Source organism: Xiphophorus couchianus, chromosome 5, assembly GCF_001444195.1.
Source record: "Xiphophorus couchianus chromosome 5, X_couchianus-1.0, whole genome shotgun sequence".
Classification (NCBI taxonomy): Eukaryota; Metazoa; Chordata; class Actinopteri; order Cyprinodontiformes; family Poeciliidae; genus Xiphophorus; species Xiphophorus couchianus.
In genome coordinates this window covers 15951202-15973411 of record NC_040232.1, presented here as the reverse complement: position 1 = coordinate 15973411, position 22210 = coordinate 15951202, and the positions used below count along the sequence as shown (strand labels likewise).

The 22210-nt window shown below is 37.0% G+C and overlaps 2 protein-coding genes across 3 annotated transcripts; one reads left to right on the top strand and one right to left on the bottom strand.

Annotated features, from left to right (window-relative positions):
- Positions 1-1286: 1286 nt before the first annotated feature.
- LOC114144996 (sodium/hydrogen exchanger 9B2) lies at positions 1287-13826 on the top strand. 2 transcript variants are annotated; one of them, XM_028018304.1, is made up of 13 exons: positions 1287-1537; positions 3618-3882; positions 4174-4375; positions 4696-4866; positions 5536-5678; positions 6051-6178; positions 7030-7205; positions 7669-7775; positions 8729-8878; positions 9082-9190; positions 10746-10882; positions 11081-11264; positions 11642-13826. In XM_028018304.1, exons 2-13 carry the CDS (start codon positions 3760-3762, stop codon positions 11701-11703), a joined length of 1692 nt encoding a protein of 563 aa, XP_027874105.1. In that variant the 5' UTR covers positions 1287-1537; positions 3618-3759; the 3' UTR covers positions 11704-13826. The 2 variants fall into 2 exon arrangements, with proteins under 2 accessions (XP_027874105.1, XP_027874104.1); XM_028018303.1 differs by having other exon boundaries at positions 11081-11303.
- On the bottom strand, positions 13194-20232 carry cisd2 (CDGSH iron sulfur domain 2). The gene is made up of 3 exons (XM_028018306.1): positions 20050-20232; positions 14663-14877; positions 13194-14463 (listed from the first exon to the last, which is right to left on the bottom strand). Exons 1-3 carry the CDS (start codon positions 20150-20152, stop codon positions 14374-14376), a joined length of 408 nt encoding a protein of 135 aa, XP_027874107.1. The 5' UTR covers positions 20153-20232; the 3' UTR covers positions 13194-14373.
- Between the last annotated feature and the right edge of the window lie 1978 nt (positions 20233-22210).

The following is a 22210-nucleotide window of genomic DNA, read 5'->3' as shown; positions in this document are numbered from 1 at the left end:
TACAAGTGCACTGTGCCATGCAAAAGTAGTCAGGCCCCTTGAACTTTTTCCTTTTGGACACTTCAAAATCACAATCTCCCTCCGCCTTATTTTATGTGGTAGTTCAACACAAAGTTGAAAGTTTTCAGACTTTTTTTATTTTTTTTTTACAAATAAAAATCTCAAAATGTGCAACATAAATTTATACTCTGCTCCCCCCAGCCAGTACTTGACTTGAAAGATGAAGCCACCTTTTGCTAAGAACTTTTTGGAATTTGTCTGTATCGGCTTTGCACATCTGGAGTCTGCAATTTTGCCCATGTTTTTTTTTTTTTACCAAACCAGCTTAAGCTCACTCTAATTTAATGGAGAACATCTCTAAAAGTAAATTGTTCCAGTATCCCAGTTGGACTATGCGTGAACCTAGACTAGGTGATTTTAAAACATGCACATATTTTGATCTAAAGCATACTTTTGTAGCTCTAGCTGTTCAACTCCATCCAACACATGTTAACTGTGGGTGTCAATTTTCCTCCTTGCAGTATTTTGCATGTAGGATAAAATGTTAAAATTGTGTCTCAAGTGAAAAAGGAACCTTCAGACTTTGCTTTAAATGGGGCTTTATCTCTAGAGTGTTTCAGAAAGGCTAGATTTGTGAAGGGCACAACTAATGAGCTGTGGATCTCTGCGGCATCTCCAGAGTTACCATGGGCTTTTTAGCTGCTTCCATAATTAATTATTTTCTTGCCCAGCATCAGTTTAGGTGAACTGCCATGTCTTTGTAGATCTTCTGTTATAAACAGTTAAATTTAATAATAACTGCAAACATTGTTTCCAGTTTTGGGTGATGATGTCAAAACTTAAAATTTTCTAAGTTTGGTATATTGTTCTGTAAACTAAGCCTGCTTTTTAGCCTACTTGTCCCCAACTTGGACTGACCTTTCTGCTGTGCTTCGTGGTCTTTGTAATGATCACTTCAACAGAAAAGATTTATACCTAGATTATTTGTGTACTGGTACCATCACGTTTTATTTAGGTGTATCAAAGTAAAGGAACACACACACACGGCATACTATTAAGACTTATTTGTAATTTGTTGTCAGTCAAAATTTTGCTGAGTGACTAAATGTTTCAAAAAATTTAATATTGTGGTAGTAAAGTCATGTTGTCGTCGTGTAAATAAACTTTAAAATTCATAAAGATGTTTTTTTTTGTTGTTGTTTTGGTTCTCAGTACAACATGCACATTATACAAAATATTCTAATAAGTGAAAAGTGCATTAAAAAGTAAACAGCATAAAAATCCATATTTCCCTTTCGTTTTGTGAAAATTTTTTTTTTGCAGAAACAAACAATGCAAAATGTAAACACAGAAAAATGAATGTTTCCGCCTCCCACTCCTCCACCTCCAACTTGCGTTCGCACTATATATAAACAGTATTTGCCTGTCTATCACTAATCCGCCTCATTCCCAGTTCCCAGCTGGTGTTTGTTCCTCAGCACTACCGCAGTCGCCGTCTGTGACACTCTGCAAACCATGGCTGTGTTTACGGCATGAGGTGAGCGGTTTTTCTCCTGCAATATGCTTATTTAGAGTTTTGACAGACACTTTAAAAGGGGGGCAACCGTGAGTCTAGATTGGGACACGGGGTTTCAAGAGTCTGGACGGGAGCATGGTCGATTATAGCAGCCGAGGAGGCGCACGATATCGGACAAGAGCTTCCTTGTTTTTGTGTTTATACGTTAGATTAGTTTTGTTCTCTGAAATTATGTCTATTATTTATTCCGGAATGCTTTTTTCAACGTGTGAAGCACGTTGTAGGACGTCAAAGCGCTGTCACTGACACGGTCACTTTGCAAACTGACCAATGAAATAAGACACTTCAACTAATTAACAAAAATAACCTTTTAGCAATCACAGTTTAGATGAACGTGTCCGATAATGTATGAATGTTGTATTGTTAGTCGATACCTGAAAGCTTCAACAGTTTATAGTTGCTGTGTGACCAGACCAGTGTAGGCTGACGCTACAATACTACACGAACAAAACCATCAGTGACCCCTGCGTAGCAACAGACACATCCGTAATGTTCTAGTGTGCTATCTGTATTGTTACTGGTAGTCGTTAGTTATCACTTTACCTCCTTGAGCTAACGCTAGCTAGGTGTGCCATATGGTCGAGCTGTAAGCATTGATTAGTGTGCTTTTTCACAATTGGATTATCAAACGTCTGTTGCCCTAAGCAGCTATCAAAACATTGGAGTAGTTGGTATACAGCCTTTATTTGTAGTGTCTGTATCTTCATTTGTAATTATAGCAGACTGCAATGTCACAGCAACAATTAGCTACTTACAATTTATTAATATTGGTAATTTTATTTCACTATTCAGCTGTGTAGTTTATTAAATTTTGTTTTGTTTGGGATAAGCTACTATAATTTTGTTTTAAGTGTATCATATAGGCCTAAGGATATATATTGAGCACAAGATTTTTGTCTTACTGTATTAGCATTGGCAGAGCAAGATACACTTTACTTTAGCATACTATCTAGTGTTGGATGTTTCTTTTACTCCGACAATTGTACACAGCTGATTAATTAGGTATATATCTCCGTTGCTGGATTTTACAGTGTGCGTTTTTAAAATAAGTCGTTTTTTAAAGAAGAAAATTGTCCTTCATGTGTAATTTGATGTACATCACAATAGGCTTAATATTGGAGCTGGTCAGCTAGTAAAGACTCTTTAAAGACTTTTTCCTATACTGTTTCAAATGTAATACCAAAACATAAAATACGTGGATTGACCAATACAAGGTAGTACATTAGTATGAAGAAACTTGGAATCAGTTTAGATCTTAAACAAATATGAATCTGGAAAGTGTGGCATGCATTTGTATTTAGACACTGAGGCAATACTCGTAGACTAATTTTTGTTGCTATTACGGCTTGCCTATTCATACTTGCAAAACACAGTCTCGTGTATCTTGCTGCCGCTTTGTAATGCAGTCTGAACTGAGACCTTAGCTTACTTACCTAGACAACTTCTCTCTGACTGCTGAGTAATGGGAATTTTTACCTGCTTCTTCCTTCTGTTGACTGGACGAGGTTAATGATGGAGGCATGATTGTGCTGACTGGCAGGATTTGGAGCATTAAAGCCCTTTCTGCCTGGTGGTAGTTTTTCATGAAAGTTGTCAGCCAGAAACAACAACTTGGCATAAATAAATCGTTTAAGTTTTTTTTTAAATGAAATCTGGTCATTCCTGTCTGCTTGGACCCGCTTCACAAACTGTTTTAGTTTGTTTTATTGTAGTTGTATTAGATAGGGCCAAAAAGATTTTGCCTCAAGGATATAAACCATAAGTAGGCTACATAACTTTTTAAAGGAATATTTTGATTCAAAAAATAAAGAAAGTGGGGGTAGAAAAATTGACATAAAGAATACTTATCAGCTGCATTATGCCTTATTGCATAATTTTTGAAAGAGCAAACATTTATTTGATTAAATACTGGCTTAAAGCTACAAACACTGACCATGACATTTTGTTCTGAATGTAAATGGTTTGCTTTTATAGTAATAGTTTGCTATTTACTTTAATGTTTATGTATTCAATTCTTTTTTTCTTCTCTCACTGTTATTAGAACATGAGAGGTTTGAACAGGAGCACCAGGTGAGAGGCTGGACACTAAGAAGTGAAGGAAATTCAAATGGCTGAACTCAATCGTGAGTTCAACCTGCTGTGATAAAGAAGCAAACGGATCAGAAAAACGGTGGAGTACAACAATGGAGGAAAACTCTGAGAAACCTGCAAAAACTGAACCGAGTCCTACACACAGTCCAGCACCCAGCCCAGCACCCAGCCCACTGCTGGAGAGAATCACTCTTCCTACTGCAAATCATGTTGAGGTAAAAGCTAAAAGAAAAGGGAAAAACTGGAACCCACACAGCCAACTGAGTATTTCATTTTAGAAAAACATCTGTTTTCTAATCTATTAGCATGCTCTCATTGATTAAGAACACAATACACGGTCATAATAAGCTATGCTCTGTTGTAAATATTGCGATGAATCATTTTTACCCAAAGGTAACTGTTAAAAACATCATATCTCAGCATGTTTACACCATAATCTAGTTTCTAAAGTCTATCTGCTATGTTATTGACACTCTTTTCTTTGTGTCTTGATTCTTCCCTTAAAGCATCTCAACGTGAACCAGTTCCAGGTGGTGGTGCGGCGTTGCTCGACTCCAAATGTAACAGAGGAGACGACCTATTTTATCCCTCGCCACCCTGTGGTGGATGCTGGCACCAACACAGACCCACCAGTGGTCTGTTGCCCGCTGCTTCGCAAGTTTTGCCCATGTCCGCCACGAGGCCTTCTAGCCTCTCTCATTACCAAAGGTAACCACAAGGATTCATTTGTAGGCTAAGTGTTTTTATTGTTTTTTTCTTTTTGGAATTATTTAAAATTCATATATTGCACTTTTATACAGTAAACAGTACTGATTTGCAAATTATTTAGTTGCATACATATTTAGATTTGTATTCAAAATACAAAATTTAAAGCGTTGCAGGTTTTCAGTGGGTTAAAATATTTGGCAGTGTTTTTTTTTTTTATTATACCTTTCTGTTTTTCAAAAAACTTTAGAGTCATACTGACAAAAGTGACAAAACGGATCATTTGTCTTTCAGTGAATGTCTGTCTTCTCTTCCCTCTTCAGTTCTTTTGGCAGCTGTACTCTTTGGGGTGATTGTGTCCATCACAGAGGAAGAATGTCTTCCTGGAGGGAATCTGTTTGGCATCACCGTAGTCTTTCTCTGTGCGATCGTCGGTGGCAAAGCAGTTGCCCTCATCCAGCTGCCTACACTTCCACCATTTCCACCACTCCTTGGTAAGATAAATTAATGTCATTTAGGCATCAATTTCTAATTTCTAACTTCCAACTATACACATTGCATTTTTTGCACCTCAAAACCTAAATGTGTGTCATATAACATGATATTTTTTTTCTATAATATCCCTTCAAAATAACTTGTAGTTGTAATACTGTGTTTGTGATGGAAAAAGCTCTGTAGTTTTAGCTATTACTTCATTCATGCGTGCTTGCATCCTTTAATGTAGCTGCACAAGAGCCTCAAGGAGCTTTCCTGTTATGAACGATTGTCATTGATCCATATTAAGAGCAGAGGCAACAATAGATTCTGTCTGAGAGGAGTTTGTTTCACTTCGTTCTGTTAAACAAGATTCCCCCACTTTGGTGTGCTGGACATATAAAACATGCAGGACAGTGGTCCCTGAGGCCCAGGGTTGGGAGCCAGTTTATTGCTTCTATGTTCAGTTTTTTCACTTTTGATCAAGAAGAGTTTTTGGTTAGCAGCTTTGATTGAGTCTAACCTTTTCAAAAAACTTTATTTTTCTTCTGCTTAGTCTTCAGTTTTTTTCCCATTTAGTCACATTCACTTAAAATCTGTATTGTGTGATAACCCCAAATAAAATAAACGGCATTTAGGGTTAAAACAGATCTTCTTTCCTCTTTCCCACCCTTTCTGCTGCACTGCAGGTATGCTGCTGATGGGCTTCCTGCTGAGAAACATCCCAGTTGTAACAGATTCGGTGTACATTAACTTCAGATGGTCTGCTTCTCTGAGAAACATTGCTCTGGCTGTCATCCTGGCCAGAGCTGGCCTGGGGTTGGATCCCAAGGTATGACTCATTCTTATAGAAAAGTTTAGTGGTTAATGGAATATGAGTACGGTATTTAAAAAACTAAATAACTATTAATAGTTTAACCTCAAATCTTTATACAATGGCTTTAATTGAGAACACAGACTTTACGAAATAGAGGCAGATTCTATTTACATCAGACCAAATCCGCAAATTATTGCAGTTATTCTAAGTTTTAAAAATTCTCTGAAATAACAAACAGCAAGTTTGGTTCTCAATGATAGTTAATAAAAGCTTCTTATTTCAGTTGAAACAGTTAAAGTTATTTGATGCTGAAAAACGTGGGCTTTTCGATGTTTTCTGCAAAATAGAAGTCATGCATCATTACAACATGTACATTTCTACCCTCAGGCTCTGAGGAAGCTCAAAACTGTGTGTATACGTGTAGCAGCTGGGCCCTGCCTGATCGAAGCCAGCACTGCTGCTCTCATCTCTCACTTCGTCATGGGCTTGCCCTGGAAGTGGGGCTTTGTTCTTGGGTAAATGCAACACTTTGCACTCTGTGTTGATATATCTAGATTTATGGTAATTTACAATTTTGTCATTTACATATATATATATATATATATATATATATATATATAGACAAGAGGAACTTTTGACAGATTTACTTGTCAAAAGTTGTAAGTAAATCTGAAATACAGTGCCTTGCAAAAGTAGCGAGTGCCTTATATTTACCTCCATTTTTTATCAACTCTGACTAGCTGCCATTGAAGAACATCATTCACTCACCATGATCCTGTCACCACCAGTTTTAAAACTAGGTGATGGTGAGTTCAGGGTGATGTACAGTGTTAGTTTTCTGCAATACGCTGTGTTTTCGCACTTGATTGAGTTATTGTGTCATCTGACTAGAAATCCTGGCTTCAAAAGTGTGCCGTGGATTTGTATTCAGCCCCATTTTGTCTGATACCATTAAATAAATCCAGTTCAACCAATGAAATTATTTACATTTTGAATTGATTTTCAACCACAAACTTCCTCACACTTTACTGAGAGTTTATTTAGTAGAAAAAGACAAGTATAGATACTTTTTCAAGGCACTGCATTTTAGAATCACTAATAAAATGTTCCCCTGCTTGTGAATAAATAGTATTCTCTGCTATCGTTAGACCATGTGAAAGATTCTGCTATTCTAGTTTTTAGAGGTTTGTTTGCAGTCATGTTAAAGATCTAAAAACATACTGCGTGGCCTGTCTCCTTCAGTTACGGCAAACATCATTCTTTTGTATCCAATTAAGTTGTTTTCATTACCTTCATCTGCAGGAAAAGACAAATTATTAATTTCTTTCATTTTTGCAATAATAAAATAAATCCATGTTTCCTGCAGCTTTGTTCTGAGCGCTGTGTCCCCGGCCGTGGTGGTGCCCTCGATGCTTCGGCTGCAGAAGGACGGATACGGCGTGGAAAAGGGCATCCCCACCCTGCTGATGGCAGCTGGAAGTTTTGATGACATTCTCTCCATCACAGGGTTCACCACATGCTTGGGCATGGCCTTCGCAGAAGGTACTGTCTGTTTCCAGAGTATAATAATTCAGTCTTGTGCTTTTTGAAACAAAACACCTGCATTGTCTCCAGAGGAGACGCAGCTGGAAGGTCAATAATGACAATCACTCTGAGGGAGAAAAGAGCATTAATATTGGCTTGCAATTTATCAGCAGCACAGTAGAGGGTGTAAATGTGCAAATTATTCTGATTAGTAATTAGAAACTTTTAAATTTATGAGGTAAATGCCAATCAGATACCCCAGGATTGACTGTATTTTTATGTATTTCTATGTTATTAATTAAAAATAACTTTTTTTATATTATTTAAAACAGTCGCAATGTATAATTCTCTATGAAGGGCTTGATATTGTTTAAATTATTTATACTTCAATGAAGTATATATACATATTAAAAAACAAACATTTATTTAATTAATCATAATAATTTACTGCTTAATTTGCTTGTAATTTTGTTTTTGTCAGGATCCACTCTGTATAATCTCCTGCGAGGCGTTCTGGAGGTTGGAGGAGGGATGGTTGTTGGGATCCTCCTTGGCTTCCTTATTCAGTACTTTCCAAGTGTCGACCAGGTATGCAACCTTATGCTGCTTTGTCTTTCTTAAAGGGATAGCTTAGGATTTCTAAAGTTAGCATCCGTTAAAAGGTTAACCTTCCTACAGTCGACACAGGACATGCAAAGCGTTACTAATGACCTATTAAAAAAATAAAAACAATATCAAAGTAAAAATTATTATACGTGCTTAAGTAAAGGTTGTTTTTAATATATTTTGCTATCAAAGTAAAAATTATTATAGCTGTTTAAGTAAAGGTTGTTTTTAATATATTTTGCTATAGTGTATTTCTTCTTAGTTGGCCATGCTAGCCACAACTACTGTGTAGGACTGTGGCAGATCCAGGCTTTGACATCAGATAAAATGTAAGTTTTAGGTGGGCTATGTTTAGGAGCTTGACCTTGCCTTAAGATCAGCCAGTTAGTGGACAGACATGATGGACAAATTAAAATACATTTTAAAATGTACCTAGAGTTTAACTTATTAGCTGTGCAGGTTCCCATCAATATGGTGCTTCGATTTAATGTTGAGAAAATTATGGTGTTTTTTTTAAACAAATAAAGATTCATACTGAACAAAGACCTAATTAAATTTTTCCAAAACATAAAGTAATAGAATGTCACTTAAAAATCTTGAACCATCAATTTAATTTTTTCAAATCATCCTTGCATAACATTCTGTGGAAGACAAAGTGTGAAGAGTCAACAAAAGCTCAGTAAACTAAACCTTCTGCACTCTATAATCGCCTTAGTGGCTCTTAACGTATAATGTTACAATGGTTATGCTCTAATATTCATATTGCTTAATGCTTCCGAATTTTAAAAAACCTGGTCCATGTGATTTCATTCAACTAATTAAGAATGAGTAAATCTTACGTACTACTCTGACCTCTCATGTGATGAATGAAGCTTTTCATTTTGCTTGATTCGATTTCTTTAGTCTGTTTCTTAATCAGTTACGTTCTCTTGTAGAAACACCTGGTGATGAAGCGCTCCTTCTTGGTGCTGGGTCTGTCTGTCTTTGCTGTGTTCGGCAGCAACATGGCAGGGTTTCCAGGCTCGGGGGGCCTCTGCACCCTGGTGTTATCTTTCCTGGCTGGACTTGGCTGGGGGGAAGAAAAGGTAATAGAACGTGGAAGCCATAGTCATGCACCAATCCTTCTTTTCCACTCTTAGTTTGATACCATCCAGATTTTGAAGAGCATGTTACCACAGCAGAAATGTGTAGTTTGCATGTTAATTATCAATACAGTGTACAAGTTATTACATATTTCTTTTTGCTCTGTGCTAAACATACTATTTTCTGTCTTCTGTTTGTCAAAAAGGCCCGTGTGGGGGAAGTGATTAGTTGGGCTTGGGACGTGTTTCAGCCTCTGCTGTTTGGACTGATAGGAGCTGAGATTCGAGTCAATGAGCTGGAGGGACTTACAGTTGGTGAGATGGATGCCCAAAGTCTTCAAAATAACAGTGTCATCATTGTGAAAAATTCAAATGTGACTGTATGAATGTATGTAAATATATTTGCATATCCAAACAAGACATGACAGATGTGAGCATTCTCACCTGTCCTGCAAGTACTAAAATCATTTCATGTGTTTATCTTGCTGTCATTTACCTCCAGCTAGTCTCACTAGAGCTTCCGTAAAATATGTCTGGTTCTTGCAAACTAAATAGAAAACATTGAACAGTGTCTTTAGAAAATATGTATATTATCTGAACTTTTTCACATTTTGTGAAATTACAACCACAAACTTCAGTGTGTTTTGTTGAATTTTATATAATGATGTACACAAAGTATTAGATAATGATAAAGTGGAAGAAGGAATATATAAATATGACTTTTAAGGAGCTTTTATTCTGATAGCCTTAAAAAATCAATTGCATTAAATTACTGCCTTTGTTAAATTTAAATATCTGTATCAAATTAGCTGCCCTATGAACACCTGAGAGGTTTGTTAAAATGCATTAGTGAGCAAACAGTATTACAAAGAGAAAAGAATGACTCCAGCTTTGTTCATACCTCAATTTGTACCCATTTCATCTATTTTATGCCCATTTGTATCTCAGTTTATGCATCTTCCTAGAAAATGATTTAAAGGTTGTTTATGGAGAGAATACAGAATGACTGCAAATCAAGTAGGACATTGTCCAACTAAACCAACAAGACATACAAAGCTTTAGTTACAGAAGCAACCGATAAGCCTTTTCTGGAGGAGTTGCGAGAAATCATCAGAGAATCTGTTTAACGGAGACCTCCACAAACCTCACCTTGCTTGTGAAATGGTAAAAGAAGCCAATGTTGAAATAATGTTGGAGGTTTTCCAGAAGCCATGTAGGACACAGGAGACAATCTAAGGGATTAGGTGCTCTGGTCAAATTAGAAATTCAGAATTTTAGCCTACCTACAAAATGCTGTGGCAGAGAGGTACACTGCAGATCATACTGAACAACAGTAAAATATATTTGTTGCAAAGACATTCCTTGGGGGATCAGGAAGCTGATCGGAGTTGATGGGAAAATGACTGGAGCAAAATAAAGGTCAATTCTTGAAAAAAACGTCCATGAAACTGCAAAGCACCTGAGACCAGGGAGGAAGCAGGACAATCCTAAACATACATCCAGAGCTACAATGTAAGAATGTACCTCAAAGTATTGTGTTAGAGTGGCCCAGTCAAAGTACAGACCTAAATCAAATTGTCCAGGTGGTTTCGACATACTCCTGAAGACTTGAAACTGATTGTCGACTCAAGTGGCTTTTTGGATTTTTAGTTGTGAAAAGAAAAAAAAATAGGAAAGGTATGAATCATTTCACTGACACCTTGAATCCCATTGAAATACACTAAAGTCTACAGTAACAATATGCCAAAGTATGAAAAAGATTAAAGCAGAAAGGAAAACGTCAGCCCTAACCAAGCCTAAAGTATGCATTCTTCAGTAGAAGTGTCAGTGCTGTGCCGTGCCTTTGTAACTCTTATTTATGTCCTCACAGGTCTGGGTATATCCACCATACTCATTGCTGTTATGGTTAGAGTACTGTTCACTTTTGTGTGTGTGTTACACGCGGGCTTCAACTTAAAAGAAAAAGTGTTCATAGCTCTTGCATGGATGCCCAAAGCAACAGTGCAGGTGAGTCAGTGCTGGGAAATGTCAGTAAACTTTTCTTTAGAAACCGTTTTTCTTGTTGTGTGCTTCTGCAGGCGTCATAGAAAAACAAATTAAAAGTACATGCACTGACATGTTTATATTTCAATCATTACTTAATGACAGTAAAAGCTATCGGCGAGTAAAGGGACGAATCACAGCTTGTCTTTGGGTCTTCCTCAGGCAGCAATAGGCTCCACGGCTTTAGACATGGCCAGAGCAAAGGCTAACGAGGAGCAGATGAAGTACGGCATAGACGTGCTGACTGTGGCCGTGCTCGCCATCCTACTTACGGCCCCGGTAGTGTCTTTGATTATTGGGATCTTGGGGCCCCGCCTGCTGCAGGGACCGAAGACCCCCACCTGTGGTGAGCGAGTCAAACCCAGTTTATCAGCATTTTTCTTAGGTGGGTAAAATCTGTTATCTGAAAATTCATCTCAACTCGACAACCCTGTGTGACCCAGTTTCCCCGTAGCTACCTTCCAGTGGTGAATACAAGTCCTCTGCTTTCCATATTTCACCGTTGCGATATCTTTGCAGGAATTTGCATATCATTAGATCCTATGTAGTTTTCAATGTTTAGTATAACACAAGTGTAATATTGAAAAGTAAGTAGCTTAAAAATTCTTCTTTTAGTTACGCTTGTCTTTACCTTTTCTACTTTTTTTTGATGAAAAATGTAAGCATCATCCAGGCACTACTTATAAAATCTCCACCATCTCCCCCTCCTTTTTCATCCCCTAGGCACCGCGGCAGGAAGTGAAGATGACACCGAAACTCCTGTCACCTTCGAGAGTACACTCTGACATCTTGATCTAATAGAGACCTTGATTGTCAGTTGTTTCAGCTGCTCTTTAGCCACTGAGTGGCTCTCTTGTTGCTCAAATCAGCCTGTATTTATAGCAGCAGGTGGTTTCCAGGCACTGAACACCAAACACATTTCCCTTGCCCTGCTGTGTGCATTCATGCTCTATGAACTTTACACCAGAGCTGCTTTAGTGTCGAGCTTAAACTGAACATTTATTTAGATATTCTGTAATTAGCATGAGGCAATTAAACAGCAATTTACATTTTTTGTAAATTGGTAATGTTTTTGTCATATTCCAAGTATCCAGTGGTTCTAGTCCCTATTTTCAGCAAACAGTACTTAAACTGAAATGGTAGTGCTTAACATAAGGATGTGTTTTACAAACTGGTGAGATGGTGTGTGATTGAATGGATTTTTAGAGGAAGCCATCCAGAATCCATTTTTAAATCTTTTTATTTTAATGCTGTATGTTTCTGATGGGTTTTTTTTATGTTTGTCATTAGTGTGGGTGTGGATAATTTTTGATTTAGCTTACAACTCAGGAGATCTTGATGTCCCACTTTATTTAAATCTATACAGAATGCTGCTTACATTCTGACAGACTCAACCTCATGCACTGTGGTATAAAATCCCACATCAACTTTTGAAGTTTATCTTGAACTTTAATGTGATTGTATTTTTTTTTAGAGATTATGAACAAATTTTATATGACGGTTAAGTGTTAGTTTGTTTTTTTTACTACAGAAATATGCAGTGTGCTGTTTTTAATTTGTTTACATTTTTATTATGTAAATGAAAAGATTACAAAGACACTATTTATGATGAATTTGTAGTATTAGATTTTTACCAAATAAATAATCACATTTTCACAAAATTGTCTTTTTTATTTATACATATAACCAAACAATATAGCTAAATATTTTATTAATTTGACATCCTGTGCAGCTGCAGATTTGTTTTGATTTTTCAGATTTTTTTCACATCAATTTATCTCTGAAGCCAAATTAAAATCCATCCAAACTGAGAAGCTAAACAGCTGCTTTATAACTTCAGCTCATCCATTATGTCCCAAAAGGCATGCACACAGGTGTCTTTTCTTTCAAAATTAAAATCTATTCACATTAGAAAAACTCCTGGAGCATTGCTTTGTTTTAACGTTGTAATAAAAACACTCTTAAAACATTCCCAATTATTGCTGAGAATTTTCAACTGTGTTGAAATGTCCAACAGCTTCTCGTTAAAGCCCCACCCTAAGGGTTTAGGGAAGAATTACTTTATGCATTACCCTACCAACTGTTTTTGGAGAGGCAGAACAGGTTGGGAATAAAACCAAAATAAATTATCCTGACTTCTAAATTGGAAATGCAACCAACACATTGCTCCCCAATGCAATGGAGCAAGAGCCAGAATGTTGATGCAAACTCGTTATAACAAAAGGCTGAGTCTCTGTTGCCAATTATACAAAGTTCTGCAACTTGACAAGTTAACGACAAGATGATTCCTTTCTATTTATTCCATTACCATAACACATAATGCTTTAATGCTCATGAAATATGGAAAATACCATGTAAATCTGAACTTTTGACTGGTGGTGAACATCAAACCCATGAAGCTCATACTCTTTGTATTTTATTAAAACGTCCAGAGCAGCCTAAGCTGATTATATTTACTGTTGCAGCACAGACGCTTAATGCAATTTTAGAATGAAATTAAATAAAAGGCAACAAGGACATGAGTTAAAAGGGACATTAACTTAAATTTTCAGCTTAAGGTACATGAAGATTTTCAAAGTATTGAAAAAGAAGGTGAGGTTCTGCCAACTTAAGCAACTGAATTACTCATGATCGGTTCTATTAACATTTAGTATGAACAACTTAGTCTCGCAAACATTAACAAACATGAAGTTATTTATAAATAGAGAACTAACTGTAAAAACCAACATTAGGTGTGAAAATATTTTTTGCATCATACTACAGGAAGTATTCTGCCAAAAAGCCAAATGCAGTGAATACAGCAACTCGAACAGAAAAGTCTTGTTGCAGTTCTGAAACCTCAACAGCACAGTGGCTTGAAATGTTTCAACACAACAAAACTCATAGCAATAAATGTCTATGAACAAATCAAGAATCTACAGTAAGTATCCCATACAGTATGAATACATACATTCATCATTACATACATGATCTATCAGAAAATATACTACACCTCTAAAGTGTTGTGGTAAAAGCAATTTGGCACTCAAGCTGGCAAATGGTCTAGAAACAACTAAATGAAGGCATACAAGGCAAAATGTTACATGCAAGTTGGACTAATAAATTGGGTATTTCATTTAAACAACCATTATACCGAGTGGAACAAACACCAGCCGTCACGCTCCAGGTCACATTATAAGAAGGTATCATAAAGTTAACGCTTTGGGTTGTTCCATTAAAGTGGTCCCAGTGAAATTGAATTTAATCCCAACGTATAGAGTCAAACACTTTTAAAGTCATATATAAACAATTGTGTATCTAAATGAGAAAATCAATGAGAGCTTGACTAAAAAAACAAAACACAAAAAAATCCACAAAACTACCCCAACTAGAAAAATTCAATGGACTGCATTTTATAAGGAAAACAAAATACCAGGAAAAGATGAAGTACAGACTAGTCAGATGTAAATGGTCAATTATAGTATCTTCTTTTTGAGGATAAGAGGTCCCACGTTGTCCCCGGTTAATTCGTTGTGCTTTAAGTGTGACCTGTCACAAACAGGAAACTAAAAACAGGAAACAACTTTATTTTAGTGAATCAGAAAGTTGCATAAACTCCTAATGATACTGTATCTGTCTTAATATGGCAATATAACAGCTTTTTAACTTTCATCACTTCAGAATGCACGACAAAACACAGGCTCACTTGTCACTGCAGGTTAGCTTGTATAGGATTCTACGGTCAAAGCCAAGAAATCAACTCACAGTTTTGGAGCGCCAGCATCGACAGTAACACACATTTGCGCTGTTCAAGTCCTCAATGTCTATCTCGTTGACCACTCTGGGGTTCTCTTTCTGGATCTTCAGGTTGATCAAGCTGTCTCTTTGCTTTTTTTTCTTAGGCAGGAACGGACGAATGGTCAGGTAGCCCAGCAGGGCCAAAATGCCAAGGAGAGGCAGCAACCGGAGCCACTCAGACACTGTGGACATACATAAGTAACTGACTTCAGCATTCAGGCTGGAGCACAACTGGAATGTATGCTAAAGCCAGTTTTTATGCCTCTCTGTACCTTATACAGGGCTGTAAAAAAGTATCTACCCCTTGAGATTGGTTTTTTTCTTAATCAAATGGCTCAGATCGTCTTGCAAATATTAATGGAGACACATATAAACCAGCCTTACCCAATAAACAATTCAGTTGCACCCAAATAACAACTGGTTGTGCCACTTTTAGGGGCAACAACTACAATCGTTTGTGAGTCTTTACATTTCTGTGTAGGATATTGGTTCAGTCTCTATGCAGAATTAGTTTTAACTTAACCACATTTGAGTACGCACAGATTGTTTTAGATAATGCAAAGGCACTCAATCAAGTTAAAGTGGCCTAGTCAGACTGAGCAAAACTTCCCTTCTGTATTTTTTTTTTATAACCACTGACCCATTTCATCGCATACTTGTGCGAATTAGATCACTGTCCTGCTAAGTGCTTGAGTCATGATGAACTGATGGCTGGATAATCTCCTGGAGAGCTTTAAAAAATCAGTCCATCCATCCATCCATTTTCTGCACACCCTTGTCCCTAATGGGGTCGGGAGAGGTGCTGGTGCCTATCTCCAGCGAACGTTTCGGGCGAGAGGCGGGGTACACCCTGGACAGGTCGCCAGTCTGTCACAGGGCCAGTATGAAAAGCTCTGTTCAAAAACTTTCTAATATTTCTTCACTAGTTTTTGCCCATTGAGTATCATCAAGATTTTTTTTTTTGCCAAATATGAGCTTTGGTGTTCTTTTGTTCTTTTTGGCCGGCAGTGATTTAAAATGGCTTGTACTTGTATCACACTTTATCAAGTCTATAAGACCCCAAAGCATTTACACTGCATTCAGTCACACACCCATTCACATGCTGCTGAGCTACTAGACTAATACATCTAAAAAAATAGAATATTGCATAAATGTGCAGTATTTCTTGCCAGTTATCTTTGAAAGTGAAATTATATATTATCTCGAATCTTCACACATAGTGATATATTCCAAATCTTTAAAAAAAATTACATTACTTTGAAAAAGGTCAATATTGTTAAGTGGTGGTGTCACACCCTAATCAGCTAATTAACTCAAAACACCTGCAAAGGTTTCCTAAGCATTTGAACAGTCTATTTCTCTCTCCAGGTCAGTAACCTACACAATCACAGAGAAGACTGCTAACTCGATAGATGTCCAGAAAACATTCTTCACAACCAAGAGAGGCCACAAAAGGTCCATGGTGAAGAAGCTGGTTGTTCAGAGTTCTGTATCCAAGCATATTAACAGAAAGTTGAGTGTAAGGAAGAAGTGTAGTAGGAAATGGCGCACTAGCAAAAGGGAAAACCCCAGCCTTGAGAGGATTGTTAAGCAAAATCAATTCCAGAAGAGCCACCACACAAATACTAAACATGGGTTAGAGATGCTACATTCCCTGTGCCAAGACACTCCTTAACCAGAGACAATGTTAGAGACATCTTCCATGGGTTAAGGAGAAAAAAAACTGGACTGCTGCACAAAGGTTCCAGAAGTACAGTTAAGCAATATGGCTGAAAACTTATCACGATATAAGCATTTCGTACAGGTCAAATTCAATAATTATGGATTAGTTGTTTGTTATAAATATCTGAAACACTGCCAAACTGGTGACATGACCTATTTTGAAGCAGTTATGAGGCACAAACCTTGGGATGTCCAAGTATTTTCTTTTGACGTTGATCTTTTGTCTAACGTGATATACATTATCGATTTATTACCCAGGCCTAGTCCAGAGTCCTGTTTTCAGGTAAACTATGTAAATTCTGCATTTAATTTGGAAATCAAGATCCTAGAGTATGAAGGAAGAGGCCTAGAATCTATTCGCACTGCTTCAAGTCCAGTGTGAAGTTTCCACAGTCAGTGATGGCTTGGGTGCCGTGTCACCTGCTGGTTCTGGTCCACTGTGTGTTCAGTCAATCCAGCCGTCTGCATACGGCATTAGATCATTTGATGCTTCCCTCTGCTGACAAGCTGCATGGAAATGTTTGCTTCATGCAGGATATGGAACCTGCCCACACTCCCAAAGGTACCAAAAGCCGGTTCAATGACCATCAAAGTCACCTGACCTGAACCCCATAGAAAATCTAAGGGCTGTTATCAGGAGGAAAATGAGAGGCACCAGACCCAGCAAGGCAGATGACCTGAAGACAACTATCAAAGCAATCTAGGCTTCCATTACACTTACAAAGTTCCACAAGCTAATTGCCTCCATACCACGATGCACTGATGCAGTAATTCAGGCAAGGCGAGGCTTAAAGTACTTTTCAGAAGTCTGACATTTGTTTCTAAAACATCATTTTATTAGTCTAATAGGATATTCTAATTCACAAAAATTTGGGTTTTCTTTACCTATAAGTCATCCATCCATCCATCCATTTTCTAACACCCTTGTCCCTAGGGGGTCAGTAGTGGTGCTGGTGCCTATCTCCAACTAACGTTCCGGGCGAGAGGCGGGGTACACCCAGGACAGGTCGCCAGTCTGTCGCAGGGCACCTACAAGTCATAATCATTAAAACGGCAAAAAAATAAAAAAAATAAAGGCTTGAAATATTTCACATTATGTGTAATTAATCTCTATAAAATATCGGTTTCACTTTCTGAGATAGCTGGCAAGAAATATTGCACTTATTGCAGTATCCTAATTTTTTGAGATGTAGTCATTCACCCTTTTATGCACACATTCACACATTGATGGCTTTATTGCAGCCACAGCTGCCCAGTGGCAGTCTGACAGCAATTTAGACCCTGAAGCTCTCCTCGTCTCTGTCTTTTTGCTGAATCCTGAACACTGACCTTGACTGAAGCAAATGAGGTCTGCAGTGTTTCAGACGTCATTCTGGGATTTATTGTAATCTCTTGGATGAGTCGTCAAAAAGCACTTGAAGGAGTTTTGTTGGCCAGCTACTTCTGGGAAGGTTCACCATAGTTACATCAGAATAATGACTCTTACTGTGGCTCACTGAGTGGTTTTATAACCCTCTCCTAAGTGAAACATATCAATGACTTTGTTTCTCATCTGTTCTGGAATTTATTTAAATAAATAAATTATATTTAAGAAGAAATGACACATTTTCAAAGAAGAAGAATAAGCCATTACTTTTTTACCTAACACTTTGCTTAGCTAAACTTTTTCCCCTTAATGATTAAATCAGCATTTAAAATCTGATTTTTGTATTTACACAGGTAATGTCTGTCTGACATTAGAACTTGCTCGATCTGAAACATTTGAGTCTGTAGCTGTGCATAACTAGTGGATACATGCCCACTAGTTATGTACTAGTGGGCAAAACTACATCTGGGCATAGCTACATCTGCAGATCTGGGCATAGATACATCTGCAGATCTGGGCATAGATACATCTGCAAAAAAGATGCTTCTACATGTTCTATTACAGAACTGAGGTTTGGGGCAGAGAGAGGGGGGTATGATGTGTTGGCATGCAAACAGAGGCTACTTCAAGATTTTTTTTTAACCAATTCATCTATGTGATGCATTAAAGTATTAAAGTTTCAGCTTCTATGGATCTTAGGTAATAAGTAAAAACAGCTAAGTACTTGTGGAACAGGAAAAAATGTGAATTAATTTTTTCTTAGATTTGAAATGTAATACCTGTAGGTCAAATAACCAGCTAAGCAGATAAACTGTGGGGTTAGTTTGACGAAACCTACTTTTCCCTTTCCTACACTGAACAACAGCTGACACTGACACAAGAATAATATTAGAACTGAATGCCTTTTTTTTTAGCTTTTAATATTTCTTTTTTCTTGTTTTATTTTTGCTTGCGTTACCATTTCTACTTATTTAAATAGATGCTTGGAAGATTAGTACTTGTAGATCTGACTAAAAGCTGCATGCTGTCCTGGTTTTAAAGATCCTTTTTTTGTTGAATAACTAGTAACTCCATCAGCAAACCATTATGTTTGATGTCCTCCCTTTTGCATTTTTCAACACCATGAATTGTCCAGGCCAGGGTATTACTGTCTATAATAACTCATGATTTGCATGCCAATAATATATTCAGCCTGTTGGATAGAGTCCACAGAGTCCTGACTGAAATGATTGTGTCCAAGATGCTGAAGGTCACAGGTAGTTCTAAGCATTATTATGACACATTGAAATCATAATGCGTTTTTCTTTTACATTAAACTCTAGGTTTACCTATCACATAAAGTTCCAGTTCATTTTTAGTATACACATTTTAAAGAACACACTACAGAAAATAGCAATTGCTATTGCAAATTTAATATTGCAGTCAAAAAGGACCAATTTGCTGCAATAGATAGGATAAAATATTTAATGATCTATAATATATTTTGTCAGTTGAATAGGATTTTACTGTCCTCTGTCAAAATAAACTGTCTAAATAGATTAGACGCAGTGGTGGAGAGATTGTGGTGATAAGGAAAAAAGCATGTGGTGTGGTGATGACAAAAAAAATGTCTCACAAATTATCAGTGATATCACACTGTTATGTCCTCTTTTCAGCCCTACTTTTAAAAAGAATTGAGGTAAAAAAAAAAGTTATGCAAAATATCTTAAACAAGGACTTATTGAAACACACATTGGTGTAATTTAATGGGTTGGCAGTCAGTCAAATGGAAATGAGATATAAATTTACAAGATCAATTCCTAAACTTTTAGTCAAGTCTTTCCCTCATTTTATAATGCATAACAACACACCCTGCCATCATGTTCTTACAGGATATCAAATCTATTCTTTTTAACGAGCCCAAAAACAACTACTGCTAGCCAAAAGTGAAATTTAAACCAAAGACCCAAAACGGGGCAGCAAAGTCTCTACGTTGCAGATCATGTTAATTTTTTCATCGTTACCAACAGAAGCTGCTTTAAGTTCCTCAGCCCTGAGATGAAGTTATGTAACTCGTGAGATAAACTACATTATGCACTACTCTTCCTGTATTTCTCTAAGCGCTGTCTAGGGTTTGACATTATTGGACACAGCGTAAGCAATGTGCTGGTAAAGTTGTGATGCCCTTGCAGGCTACTGATCAGAGCTGAGTGCTAAGTGTGAACTGCCCCCGAACAATTCACGAGTTCATCCTCACGTTACAACCACCGCGGCTGCCGTAAATTACCTGTTAACCTCGCGAAACCTCCAATAGTCTCCGGCAGCGGCAGCTTCTTCAAGTAGGCCGGAAGCTGCACTTTTATTATCTTTGAAATTGTTTCTAAAACCATCTTGAGTTGCTCGGCAGGGCCGGGTTTTGAGTTTGACTTGGGCAGTTCCTGGGGATCGTTTGTGTCACTGCGCTGTTTTCTGAGCGCAGCGCGACGCCGGTACGTAAACTTAGGTCACCAACAACAAGAGAACGAACAAAACTGGCCGTAAATGGGTTTAGAAATTTGCGTAGAGGTGACACGTGATCTTAGTTGACGGCCAATCAGCGTCAGAGGAGTTGGTGGCTCGTGATTGGGTAAATTGAATTGAGCAAAAAGAGGAAGGGTAGGTTGAAAATAATTTTTACATGAATGTAGAACATAACAGAAAATTATAGAATGTCAAAATATTTAAATGTGTTAAATATAATATCCCAATAAATTAGGATATGATCAATAATTGGTTTATTTATATTGCGTATGAGGTCGTGTTTATTTTTTTGAACATGGATGATTATGACTTTGTGAAAAGCCCAAAATTTGGTTTCTCACAAGGTTAGATTTTACATCGGAACAATAATAAAAACGGATACAGAAATGTGTTGTGATCATGTTATTTCCCACCCTGTCACAACTGACAGTTATATTACATCTTAGCACTTAATCCGAAGTTGAAAGATACAGCAGGGCTAAAAATGACTTTTCCTTTCCACTTATCTTTTCATTATGCGGGGAGAGCTCTCTGGGAACTGCTTGCGTCTTCAGAAATAAACTTGGTCTCAGTGTCCTTGTGAAGGATGTCAATGACTGTGCACTAGAAACTGTTAAGTCATCAGTCTACCCAAAGATTGTTTATGCAATATTATGTTCGTAACACATCATTTATTTTATTTATTTTTAATCCTATTTATTAGTTTTATGCTATATATAATATAATGTATTCACATTTTCTATTAAATAGAATTTTGAAGGTTTATTAGTTTCAGTGACATAATCTAAACTGATGGTAATTATCATGCAATTTAGTCAAACTCTGTTGACCAAATTATGCCATGTAGTTTCTTGTGGAAAGCAAATCAGCACATGCAAATCTACTCCTAAATGTTACAGGTGGTAATTTCTTTATTTCTGCTATGTTTTGTTTTTTATTTGTATGCAGAAATAAATATGCTTGCTATATGATATATTGTCAGTTATAGTGCATAGTCTTCAAATTGACATGAGTTGTTCCCAATTAAACTCAGCTTAGGACTGTAGTAAATGTCACACACTAGAATGAAAACTGTTGCTCAGTGCCTAAAGACTACCTATAGTAGCATATGTGAATACTGTATATGAACAGAGAAGTGTTCTAAAAAACAAACAAACAAAAGCGATTTCACTGCAATGTGTTTAGTCAGTATAAAAGAGATGACAAGACTTTATATATGAGTTATTTGGAGATAATCTTTGACCCCCTAGGGACAGCCAGTGAACTACGTAGGTCATGCAATGAGAAAATAGCAAATTAATGCAAATGATGAGCTGATGCACAAGAACAACCAAGAGATTCTGAGAACAATTGAGACTAAAAAAAGATTTAGAAAATATATATTAAGATAAACATTATCGGTATAGGTACTTGTCAAAAATTTAACCTTTAGAATATATTATTTACTACTTAGAAGTGGCATTTCATAGGTGTATTAATAGATTTTGTTTCTGCGTTTATGAATATATTTTAAATGTATTTTGCCTGCTTCAAAGACAATTAAGTAAAAGGAGAGATAATCACCTGAATATCCGTTTGTTGTTCACACACAAAAGAAATGCCACGGCTTAGTTATCTGTTTCACTGTTATTCATGTGACTTTTACTAAAAGTCGTCTATGAGGTCGAGGCGCCCTCTAGAGCTGAAGTCGAATTCTCTCTCGCTAATAATCTGTCACGGACTTCAATACCCAGAGTGCACCCTGAGTGAAAGACTCGAACTGTCTTGCCTGTAGGAAAAATGACCAAATTTATGCTTGTGTTCATTTCGATATCCAATAAACAACTTTTTAAAGAAATAAAATGTTGGTTATTCATTAATAATAATTTTGTGTTTATTGTGATTAAGACAAATCTATTTTCAAGCTTGTTGGTACTATTAAGTTTCAC

Bases quoted from the DNA above. Each gene is read 5' to 3' on its own strand.
- LOC114144996 (XM_028018303.1), top strand. From the start codon at position 3,760: ATGGAGGAAAACTCTGAGAAACCTGCAAAAACTGAACCGAGTCCTACA. The intron at 5,679-6,050 runs GTATGACTCATT...TTCTACCCTCAG, and splicing joins GCCTGGGGTTGGATCCCAAG to GCTCTGAGGAAGCTCAAAAC. The intron at 11,304-11,641 runs GTGGGTAAAATC...TTCATCCCCTAG, and splicing joins TTTATCAGCATTTTTCTTAG to GCACCGCGGCAGGAAGTGAA.
- cisd2 (XM_028018306.1), bottom strand. From the start codon at position 20,152: ATGGTTTTAGAAACAATTTCAAAGATAATAAAAGTGCAGCTTCCGGCC. The intron at 14,878-20,049 runs GTAATTTACGGC...GTATGTCCACAG, and splicing joins AGGTTTCGCGAGGTTAACAG to TGTCTGAGTGGCTCCGGTTG. The intron at 14,464-14,662 runs GTGAGTTGATTT...TCCTGTTTTTAG, and splicing joins GATGCTGGCGCTCCAAAACT to TTTCCTGTTTGTGACAGGTC.